Genomic DNA, 12,129 nt, shown 5'->3' with positions numbered 1-12,129 from the left:
GTGGTAAACCGGAGATGTTGGATAAATGAGAGAACTACCATGTCTTGATCTTAAACTTATAGAATAATAAGATCGGGTATTTGCGGATGTTAAAGGATCTTATTTTCGACATTAGTTCTTAAGATGATGACGATCGAGACTGCCCGGGCAGCCAGATAGAAACGTCAGTGGCACTCTGGATGCCTGGTAATGGGAATAGCTTCATGTTATCCAATCACGGTGATCTCTATAGCTACATTTGCACATGCCCGACTTTCCCGACCGGTTAATACTACGTCCACTGTGGTTTCCAATTCTCAAATAGGTAATGGAGAGCTAGCAGAGCTTACAGCTTCGGAGCTAAAAACAAGCTGACACAGTGACGTCAACACCTTGTTTCTCCACTAACGTCATCGCTCATAGCTCTTAAAACCCCCACCTAAGGTTGCTGTCTTAGATGTACCTACACCTTCTCGACCACTTATACACTCGGAAATATCGTCTTTATCTAAATATGGTATTCAAACTACCCTTATTGGTATAGAAAACTTCCTTCTCAGATCGAGATCGATACATGATTCTAGGTATCTATCAGCCTATCCAATTAATTCGTATATGGTGGCGACCAATCCGAAGCTCCAATCCCGCCTTTAATCGATGTCGTCAAGCCACATGCACGTTACAAGAAGAAAGAGAGAATACGGTCTTCTCTTTGTTCAAAAGTCCAATACCCATGCCTTCACGGCTTCGTAAGCATCCTAAGCCGCTTTCCCTTGCAGACCCTTGCAGGGAAATTACCGTATGCTGCGTATGCCATCATGAAAGACGTCACTGAGCGGGAGAGCCCACTCATATCCGGTCTTTTCTGGACTGTCACTCCGTCACTCTGCCTTACCGTGCTATATGTGTAACATAGATCTCCATATAATATGCTATCTTAAATCCATTCTTCTCTTAGAGTTAGCTGTATCTCGTTTCCCCGGATTCATACAACCTAATACGACCTAAAGATCTTAATAAACTTCCATCTCTCCGCTTGCCAAGCATATCATCTTAAGCTATTAGAAAATATTCGTTACAGTATACTACCGCCTTAGATTAATTACCTACCTACATGATGGAGACTGTAAACAACATGGCGTCGGCAGCCGCCAAGGCTGTATGGGGTGAGAGCAAACAAAGTGGTGAAGAGCCCATCTCCGGCCACACCGGCGACCCCTCTAAGGGAGAACCGTACGACGCCGGCAACATCGGTAACCCGCCCCCTATTAATCCACCCACTTCAACATGATGAACATAGAGCTTACACACCCCTTCTAAAAGAGGACCCCAAAGCCCAAGCCGCGAAACTAGAAACAGCCAACGGCGCAACCGACTCCTCAGCCGCTCACTTCTCCAAAGAAACCGGCACTGCCGCCGAAGCAGCCGACACCCCAGCCAACCCATCCACAGACCTCAAAGCCAAGAGCGGGCCCAAAGACTCATCTAAGAGCCAAGCCGACACACGGGACCCGTCGAACCCACAGACGAACCCCAAGGCCGCACCGACCGATGTGGACGACGCGGAAGACGGCCCGAACGAGGCGCAGAAGCTCGAGGGGCCGGGTCCGAAGCCCTTGGAGGAAGTGGCGCGTCAGCATGGAGGGAACGCGGGGGTTTCGGATGAGAGTGTGGGGAAGACTGCGGGCGGGGAAGGGGAGGAGGAGGAGGAAGATGGACCGAATGCGAAGAGTAAGGGTGAGGGCACTGGGGAGCAGTATGTTAAGAGTAGTGGGTTGAAGGCTGATGGGGGAGACTTCGATGCGACGAAGCCTGGGGCTGGGAAAGAGGCTGACCGTAAGTTATGCCATGCGTTGTTGCCGATGAGGTGGATAGGGGTTTGCGCGTAGGGATATATGCTAACGAGTGCAGGTCTGATGGATGAGAAGGGTATGCATGTCGCTAATGGCAACGACGCCGACGCGGCGGGACATAGTGAAGGGCATGGCGATAAGAAGGAGAAGAAGAGTATTGGCCAGAAGATCAAGGACAAATTGCACCGCCACTGATTTGAGTTGTGTTTGTCTATTTCTCGATTGTCAGTCTTGCTGGATATGTGTCATGATAACCTACGACCTCTAGGAGTTATGAGGTTACGAGGCTTCGGAGCTCCCCCTTGTTTGATTAGTATGGACGAACGAACCTATGATGGGAGGAACCTAGGTCGGTGTCGAGCTGGAGCCCCCTTTGGCTTTGGATTTTCGAGCTTGATGTATTGTTACCTATTAGTTTTAACTCGTCTTGTTATATGATATCTTGACTTCAACTTGTTGGATAGGTAAGTTTATGGTGAAATTGAGGGTAGTATAACTGGTCTTTTTGATGCTCACCTAGGCAGCGCCATGAATCCACATAAGGCGGAACGGATTATTGAAAGATATAACCTAACTCTTCGACAATAGGTACCTTTCGAAATTTGAATATAGCTCTATCACTTTTTATTACAATTGTTCTTCATGAGATAAACCTATCAAAGTTTTTATGACTAAGGGAATATACGAAATTCCAAAGCCATATGGTTCTTGGTGGATATAGGGGTGATCCATTCTTCTGATACGAGGTACCTAGGTAGGTATCTTGGTGTAATCAGCAAGCCTAATAAACTAGAAACTCACTTGAGATGCTTTATTAAAAACTCTCGTAGCCTTGAAAACAGCACCATGAAGTATATTACTATTATCTCTATTTCCTTTGGAACTTAGCAAGAACCATGGTTCAAGGGTTAGGGTTAGGGTTTGTCTATATCCTTTTTCCAGCTACAAAACCACCGTGGCCTATTATAATGTCTAATGTCATTACCTTCTCCATATTAGTTATGATGTCTGTTATCAATGTCTACCTCTAGGGATATCAAATCATTGCCCCTGACACGATAAGAGAATATGTATGCGCAAGGAGGCCTGACAGATGAGCCATGTGGCATGCCTGTCAGGGGAAACTGACGTCGCCGAGACTCGAACCCGGCCGAGTATAATTTCGCCCGAATATCTTGCCTCTCCAATATACTACATGACCATTTGAGATATGCATTCTAGGTCGTTCTAATGCTATAGACCTTCGAATCTCGTTCTCCTGAGGGTTGCTTTTGTGGCTATTATTGGCAAATATTGTGGCTCATGTTCTTAGCCGTGTATGCGCATGCTTTTCTTCTTCTCAACCAATCCAAGTATGCGCATTTTTAATATTTACTGGGTAGAGGGTGTGTTCATATGTGCGATGTTTTCGTGATGTACCTCGATGTACACACAGTCTGCGCCTACAGTACCTAGAAAGAGAACGTCAGGAAAGATAACTACAGCATAATCTAACTATGCGTGACTGATTTCGGCGTCACAGCAGATCCGCCAATCCTCCAAAATATCTCAGTTACATACATAAGTACCTAGGCAGTTAAGTACTTGTCTAGGTAGGCAAGTTGCGGCCGTAAGAGTTTACCTATATGGAATGTCTCTTCTCCTCAAACATACATGACACTATACACTTACACCTACACTGACACAGAACTAAGACCGCGTATATCGGCCAATGGGGTGTGCGGACGCAGTGTTCGCATGTGTCTGGAGTAACACAAGTCCTCTATACACAATACATGAGAGCACACGAGCAAGATGTAGTTCGTGGGATAGTGGCGTATGCAAGTCAGACTGGTAGGGGGGGGGTTGGTTGTGCGATGTAGCATCGACGAACAGGCTCATGTGGGTTTGGCATTGCTGGAACCTATGGCCATGTACCCCATGCGGTATCCTCGCCCTAAAACAAGATATCGTTTACTTAGGTACAGTAGAAGCAGGTAGCTGGAGGTAGCTACGTAAGCGAAAATATGTAGAGTAACGGGCTTGGCAATCTTCTCGGACCACGGATCTCTCGAACTTGGACGTGGTGTGGTGGCGTTCACAGCTGAATGGCGGGGAACTTGGAGGTGGCATGCGAAAGGAGCTGGCGCGAACGCACCTACGGCCAGAGAGCCCTCAAAGAGGATAGATGCCACGAGGGCGCCAGTAAGCTTCGGGGATTAACTTGGTACATACATATATCCAGACGTATGGGATAATCTCAAACAGCGGAAACAAACGCAGACATGTAGGGTCAGATCGCAGTAAGGGGTAAGATGAGGCCGAGATGAATAATACCTACTAGGTATATGATATTTAGCTGTATATACTGCGCGGGGAAATATCTATCTGGACGGAGATATAGGTAGTTAGGTATCTGAGATGTAGTTAGAAAGTACGCTGTTTAGAATGAGTACATGCTAAATAGAATACCTCTTAGGTCTATACGAATAAAAGAAGAAGCTGAAGAAAAGCGAGAATCCTTCTGATCGGAAATGATATGATCAACACACTCCTGACTTATAACCACACCCTTTCCGTCGTCGCAGTATAGCATCAGATAACGCAAATTACCTGTATACCTAGGTAGGTACGAAAGCGAGAACATCTCCATATCCCACATACATACCTACATGACAGTACATCTAAAACACATCCAACTCCGATCGCCATGCGGGCGCGTGGCGTCTGCACCTAATAATCCTTCCGCGCCCGCGGGCCGAATCGCGTATGTTGTACATCTCTAGTGCTCATCGCAATAGAACATCGAAGCAAAGTACCAGAAGCTACCCGACCTATCTACTAGGTATGTATCTATCCCCCTCTCTCCCGCCTCCGTAAATCCCAGGTATAACAAACATCACCTAATACAGTCAGCATGCAATAGTTGACGAAACTTATAGCCAGAACCCTAGAAGATAAGATGGCGATTGCCACGCGTGCCTACGATCCTCAGGGGTTTCGTCTGCTCGGGTTTAAGTCGAGGATGGAGGGGGTTGGAGAAAAGCCACCAATGACACCCTGTTGCGTGGTAGGGAGGATAAGTAAGCACGTCGTGTAATATCCCATTCGAGCACCTTCAAAACCGAAGTAGGTACCTACAGTCTTAGCTACACGTCGGTAACGGTAGTCAGACTGGGAAAACGGCAGCTTAGAATATGTATAGAGTGAATGTCTTGGGAAAGAAATTAATTGGTTCGCTTAATACTCTTCTAATTCGTAGATCTATCCATGAAATAACCCTGGTCAATAGGCTGAAAGAGGCCGACTACATACATACATACACCTTCACTCATATCGAACAACCACATCTACAGGATGAAAAAAAGACTCAGTATATGAATCTGTGATGCAAATTATGTCCCAGTGGGTGAAATGTCACCGAGGACCGACCGATCTATGTATATAGCCCATAACAAAAGGACATTTCGCCTAGACTGACATGTAAATCTGGCATTATACAAAGCCGTTCTTGCGAAGGCCCAAAAGCTCTCTTGGAATACCGGAGAACGACCCTTCCACATAGAAAAAATAACACAAAGGAACCAACTGTGTAGTTGTTTGAATAGTGAACGAAGTCTATGTGGTGTAGGTGACATTGCCCCAAAACCATGGGCCACCTCAGATATTTCCCTTGAACTTTTTGGGTTTCCTCCACAATCCTCGACAAGACGTTCCCCTGAACTTTTTTTTTCATTTATCCCTCGTCATCATATCGTTGCGGTTGCTTTCGTGATGGACATCCGTCGTCCATATTTTAGCAACGATTTTGAGATTCCCCACTGTCCACCTGGCCCGTTTGATTCATCAATCGACATGTGGTTAGATTCAAACGTACTCCTAAACAGGTAGATGCTACTCCTGCTCCCACCATATCTATTCTTTTCTGGGTGAGGTTAGGACGGGGTATACTTTACAACACATTCAATGTTGTCTTCACAACTAGTTAGCTCCCCACCCCCACAGTACTCCTCTGGTTACTTTACCCCTGTACCTGACTCCCAATGCCGGTCACGATTTCCAAAGCCGGGAGAATCTGCTTGAACATAAGCCGAGGGGTACCAGGAACCCCCAGTGTGCTGTAAAGATAATCTCCAAGTAATGCTGGCTCCATATAGCATTGGAAAGATGGTTTACAATACGATGAATGATAACCCCTACCCACCCATATCGTAACCCAAATAGTCCAAACAAGCCTATTTGCTATTTTGTGCACGACCTGGTTTAATATTACGTCAAGCATACAGCTGTGTGGCACGGCCTGGTATGGATGCCAAGTGGGGTTGGCTCATAAGAAACCGGACTCAGCGAGAACTCTGTACGATGGAAAGGTAAGCCCCGATGTTAATCACTTAATTCTGGTGGCGACGTACCTTACGATCTTCTCATCTTCGCGCTCACGCGGTTCAACTACTAAACTCTTGTCGTACATCTCATGTACGTCTCCAGCTGCCTGCATATTGCTAAGAATGTAATCCTGTAATTCGGGCACGGGTTGAAGTGAGTACGGTGAATTCTGGTAAACCTGAATGTCACGGATCACTTCAGCTGTCTTTGCGCGTTTGGCAAAGTTAATGAGGTTCGTCTTCTTAATGATCGACGGAATACCATCCTCAATAAACGTGAGATCGGTAAGATAGACGCCAAAGAAAGGAATACATGGCGGATTTGCTGCATGTAGAGTCTCTCTGTATTCGCCGAAGTTCTTCGTGCTCGCCATTAGACGTCGCATTGTCTCTAGAACGGCTTGAGTCCTAGCTGGAACCTGATCCCAGGTTCGCTTTAGACGAGCAATCGGAGCAGTACCAAGGGCGGAGATGATCGATGTTAGAGTAGAGAAGTTATTAAGGCCCCGGCATTTCTGGTATCGTTAGTAATCTGAAGACTTGAACCGAGTTTATATCAATACTCACATCTGCGACTGAAACGAAATGCTTGATGACAATCACTCGCTTCTTCACATCCATTTGGGCGAGAATCATCTCGGCAACCCAATTCGTCATTTGGTTAGAATGTAAGATAAGCGCCTTTACATTTGGTGCCGGCTCAGGGTCGTTTTCGCCAACCTTCTTTTGCCAAGTCTTGTTGAGGCATTCCGTCGGCTTGATCTTGCCGTATAGCTTCGATTCGATAATTGTTAGCTGGCGAGCAAACTCGGTAACATCGATGTCAAGGAACTTGAGCTTCTTCATATTCTTTGGCATAATTGGCGGCGGAACATTGTTAGCAAACGTTTGGACCATGCGCTTGGAAGAAATTTCTTTGCCGTTGAGACGCTGGTCTAAGACGGACATGAGATTGTTTGCACCGGGGGTTTCCGTGGACTTGACGGTGTCTCGTGCGAAAGCGTAGACATCTCTGATGAGCTGTTTAGTCTCATCACTCGTTTCCTCCATCCAATTATTCTCAAACCAAGTCTTGATGATGTTCACAACACGAAAGCGGATTAATTTTTGCTTCCGATCCCTCCAAATATCGTAATCAGCGGAACTCAATCCTTCCGGTGGCTGGATATTGAAGCGCTTGACCAGGAGTTCGAATAGTTCTCGTGCTGACGTAAATGATCGATATGTCAAAAGGAACGTGTTGTTGAAGCTGAAATCCGACTTGTCGTGTCTCGTCAGTTGCTCGACCAACGCCAAGAGTGTACCACCTTTAACTGCCGGCGGCGTCGACTTAAGATCCCAAGACAGGTCATTTTCAAGATCAAGTCGCAAGAATGCAGGCGTCTCCTCGACTTGTTGAATGGCGCTTTGGGGAACAGACCCCTCCCCTAGGATTTGCGCGATCTTTGAAAGATTATTAGTCTTTCTGGGCTTCGCGGGATATTCGCCTTCGGTGTAGGATATAGATCCCATTAGAGCCGGCCTAGCGTCTAACAGGTTACGAGAACCAGAACGGGAGTGGATCGGATCGTAAGAGGGCATGGTATCTCTTCTGGGTGGTTCCCTCCCTATGCTGTCCTCCCGCATACGAGCCTCCTGCCGCTGCTGCATGTTGATCTGTACCTGTTCAGAGAGAAGCTGGAGTGAAAAGCCAATGTGAGAAGAATTTGTTTCCAATGCTCTAGCGCACTGTCTAACATATTCGAGTCTGCCTTCCAACGACTCACCGCGAACCTCGGACCATTCATCGCCTAGCGGACCAGCGACAGCTTGACACCCTAAAACAAGGTCAGATATATTATCATAGAGACTTTGCTTGTTGGTGCCGTAGTCGGCAAGCTGAGGTGTTTGGATGGTATTTCCAAGCGACGAAAGATCAATGGACTCGATCATCGCGATCCAAGGTTTAAACATTTCCAAAACCCTTCCGCCGGCGATGCAGACGTTGTTGCCAACAAGTTCGTGTTTGTACGGAGATACAATCTTGTCCGATATTCCAAGATTCTTTTCTAGCTCCCTGATACTGGAAACCAGCATCCTCTTGTACTCGTCGAGCCTTTCAAGAAGTTTCCCGTCGAGAATTCCCGTTGGTTCGGCATATATATCATCGTCCTCCAAGAAATTCGACGTGATGGGATCGCGAGGACCAAGTCCGTTGTTTTGCCAGCTTCCACCAGTCGTGCTACCAATGACAAAGCCGGGAAACAGTCGCGGAATCTCTTCTCCCCTTTGCTGCCTTGCGACTTCAACGAAGCTGAAAACACCTCCGAGCACACCGTCGGCTTCTTGCATGCACTTCTGGACGGACTCGGCGTTCGGCCAGTCGGCAGCAGCTATATGCGACGAGATAACAAGCTTAGAAAACTTAGACATCATATCCCGGAAATGGGGATAGAGCGCTTTGTTAGTAGAAATGATAGAAGGTTGGCCTGAGTGGTTATCTGTAGTACCCGAACCGGCAGCAAGTAGCAGTCGCAAATGATCAGAGATATCCTCTGCGCGAGAAACATACTCGGACCTATTATTACTCGTGATTGCATCTCGGTAGCGGTCGATAGCATGCTTCATGTTTGCTATGAGAAGGTTCCACGACAGGGGCTGCGTCGTGCCGTCATCGAAAAAGGAGCGAGGTATCGTAGCTGCTTGCGGAAGGTTAAAACCAGCACCGGTGAAGGATGTAGCCGATGCCAATGTCGGTACTTGACCTCCGGCGGACATTGCGATGTTAGTATTGATGAATGTGTCAGTTCGGGATCGTATTCCCTGGGAGCCATTGATAGAGTCCATGGATGGCGATGGAGAGACTCCGACGCTGTCGCTACCGTAACCACGACGTCGTGGGGGCTACGTAACACTTGTGAGTGGGTGACAATGATATTTACGCGTAGATGGTTGCACTTACCAAGGAACCCATCGAGCTCTTCATTAACAATTCACCTTCAAGTTCCGAAGCTGACGTTGCCTCCGAATCTTCATCTTCATCTTGCATCAAACCTCTTACCATGACTTCTGATGGTAGCCTCGTCCTCTCCGGCATATTTACGTTCATCCGGTCCCGGGGCCCGTTTTCGGCGCTAGAAGTCGGCGATTCGAGTGGGAGCTCCATACTGCTCTCTCCAGTGTTGGTGTTGTAGTAGAATAATCTGCCATCGGGTGTGGCCTGTGGTATCCAGAAATCGGCACCAGATTTCCTCGTCTTCTCGCCTTCGAAAGGTAACCCGGTTAAGTCAGCATCTGACTCATTCTCGTCATCGTACTCCTCCTCATATACTACTTGATCTTCTAGCTCATCGTCTCCATTGTCCTCATCGAGATTTTGCATGTGTTCTGGGATCTCCTCGGGGTTTGTGATGATCTGACAATAATTACTTGGGAACCAGCCTCGGACCCCATTGATGACACCGTCCCACCAACCACTTTCGAGCTGTGTGATGACCTGAATCACGTCGCCTTCGTGGAAACTCAGACTTGTTCGGTCGTCAGCCTCATAGTCGTAAAGTGCTCGTACGTACAATGTGCCGGGAGGCGCAGTTCCTAGTATGCCGTTCATCTTGTAATTATAAGGGTTGTAGTCGCGGTCACCGCTGGACTGACCCAACGATGCCGGGTTCCTAAGCTCTATAGCAGAATCAGGGTTCTTGTCTAGTGTGTTAGACCGAGATCGATTGCGCGAATTGTACTTGTTATCTTTCTGGTTTGTTACGATTGCGGACACCGGGGACTGCGTCATGAGCATCGTGACGTCGGATGCGCCAAGCGTGATTAAAAGTGATTTCCGGAAGAATAGAATTAAATCATGCCAGAGTCAATATGGAAGGGTATACGAAGTAGAGAGAGGCTAAGCCGTCAAACTCGCGTAGACAGGTAAGGCAACCGGCTAAAGATCGTCTCACAATGAAGGAGGGACGAAGGTGAAAACGCGATGGTGTGCGTTGACAAATCTCGCGGTCGTCGCTATCGTCTTCGAAATCATTAATTTGGGGGTATCGCGTGTTCGAACCGATCTGATGTGTTCAACGTCCAGTGCCCAGTGTCCGGTATTCAGAATTGAGGTCGAAAGAACGAAAGAACGAAATACTACCTAGTAAGTAGGTAGAGAAAAGTAAAATGTCTAGTTCAATGGTAATTTTCCCCCTTCTCCTTCAATCAAAAAAAGATCACTCCTCCCCTTTGAATTTTGCCTACAAGCGCTAAGGGTCTCGTTGCCGGCGTAGAATGGCACAGGAGATGATATGAATGGTTGATGAATCTTGTCGATGGGCGGGTAAAGGAAAGTGAGGTAAGGAGTGCAATTCGTTGACGAGAAAGGCTAGTCGGTAGGTCTCCTGGTTGTCCCGGGCTTATGTGTTAATGTTAATGTGTTAATGAATTAATGTTAAGGGCTGAGGGCTGAAAGAGAATGGGTCTAGATAGGTGATAGGGTGATAGGTATTGGCCGTAACAAATATCTGCCTACATAGCCCTGCACCGAAAACCGTAAGAAAAAAAAAAGGTTGAAGGAGGGTTGCAGCCTATGGGATTTAGAGCTGGTGGTGGTGCAGCTGCAGTGGTAGAAAGAAGTTGTTCAATGTTGCTTAATCGACGAAAGGGGGGGTCGTTTGTTTTTTTTCCCTTGGTTCCCAGGCGATAATCACAACCCGGAGGTAAGGTAAAGATGGTAGATGGTAGGTACGAGATAGGTCAGGTAAGAGCGAGATCTGGAAGTCGGGGTCACCCAGGTGCTGGTGCTTGGGTACTGGGTGCTGGGTGCTGATGCTGGTACTCGTTTCCCTCACGTCGGTTGTACTGGTTGTATTGATTTGTACTCCATAGTACTATTCATACTTGCGTCGTATTATGTGGTTTATGTTCATAATTGCTCATAAAAAGTTCACAAGGTAACCGTTATGGTAGGTAAGTTAGAGTTGACTATTCTTCATTTGGTAATAGTACATGGTTCTTAGTGACATACCCCTCTTTCTTTGTGAAAGACCCCTTTAAATTTCCTGCCTTCTGGGAATTATGATTGGACCTATTCTTTCACATTACACAGACCCAATGGACCGGATAGAAAAGTCTGGTATTAAATAGTGTACCAAGTAAAGTCTTGAGCATGTGCATATTTTATTCCTCGATATACTTAGATATACTATGTATTATCCGGTCTTTGCATAGGAGGTATGATAGAACTTGTTGTTCATTGGCGAATGCAGAATACCAAGAATGCCTACTATGTAGTACCAAGACGACGAGGACGACTAAGATATTATCAAGACACCCCGCTGGCGTGGTCTGTGTACGCGTGCCGCAAATTCGGATTTGCTCCATGTCGGTGTACCATAGTACCATTGTACCTGCCTACTATTATGCTAGAATCAATGCACCTTCTGGTAAAAGAAGGAGCATGCGAATAAAGAAGGATTATCGATAAAAAACACCCATCATCATCTCGGTCAAATCCATCCCTTCAAGTCATCATCCCGTATTGTACAATGCCTAATACCTATCACCTACTTACCTACTTAGGTACAGTACATAGTAGGTAGGTCATCTTCTCAGTCAGCTTTAGTCAACTGTCAACTTAAAAAGGTCATCTCAAGTCATCCCAGGTCATCAATTGCGTCTAGTTGAGATATTTGGCATATTTGGCATAAGCTAACATAATACGATACACTTTTTTTTGTGCGCTGTAACCTTGGCCGACCGCTCATTCGAAAAGATGCCGAGTGACTGGTCTGATTTTAAAAGGGGGAGGAAAATAATAGTTTACAATCGATTGAGATCCGAGCAAGGATCTAGTCGGGGACCTCAATGGCCAGATTACAGTTGGTATCCTTCATTGATACTGTACGTCGTAGTTCCCAACTGCTTCTCCGTGTTTATAGGAGATAACTTACACTGTATCATAGGTATTC

The 12,129-nt window shown here is 46.6% G+C and overlaps 2 protein-coding genes across 2 annotated transcripts; one reads left to right on the top strand and one right to left on the bottom strand.

Moving 5' to 3' along the window:
• Positions 1–1,114: 1,114 nt before the first annotated feature.
• Positions 1,115–2,027, top strand: GGS22DRAFT_191649 (uncharacterized protein; the record flags this gene model as incomplete). The annotated part of the gene is made up of 3 exons (XM_047965152.1): positions 1,115–1,232; positions 1,303–1,815; positions 1,891–2,027. 3 exons carry the CDS (start codon positions 1,115–1,117, stop codon positions 2,025–2,027), a joined length of 768 nt encoding a protein of 255 aa, XP_047815758.1.
• Positions 2,028–5,872: 3,845 nt separating this feature from the next.
• On the bottom strand, positions 5,873–10,283 carry GGS22DRAFT_52328 (ras GEF). The gene is made up of 3 exons (XM_047967323.1): positions 9,138–10,283; positions 6,764–9,079; positions 5,873–6,711 (listed from the first exon to the last, which is right to left on the bottom strand). Exons 1-3 carry the CDS (start codon positions 9,969–9,971, stop codon positions 6,199–6,201), a joined length of 3,663 nt encoding a protein of 1,220 aa, XP_047815757.1. The 5' UTR covers positions 9,972–10,283; the 3' UTR covers positions 5,873–6,198.
• Positions 10,284–12,129: the final 1,846 nt, after the last annotated feature.

This window comes from Annulohypoxylon maeteangense (assembly GCF_022496945.1).
Source record: "Annulohypoxylon maeteangense strain CBS 123835 unplaced genomic scaffold GGS22scaffold_17, whole genome shotgun sequence".
NCBI lineage: Eukaryota > Fungi > Ascomycota > Sordariomycetes > Xylariales > Hypoxylaceae > Annulohypoxylon > Annulohypoxylon maeteangense.
The sequence above is the reverse complement of the archived record's forward strand: the minus strand, read 5'-3'. Positions and strand labels throughout refer to the sequence as shown.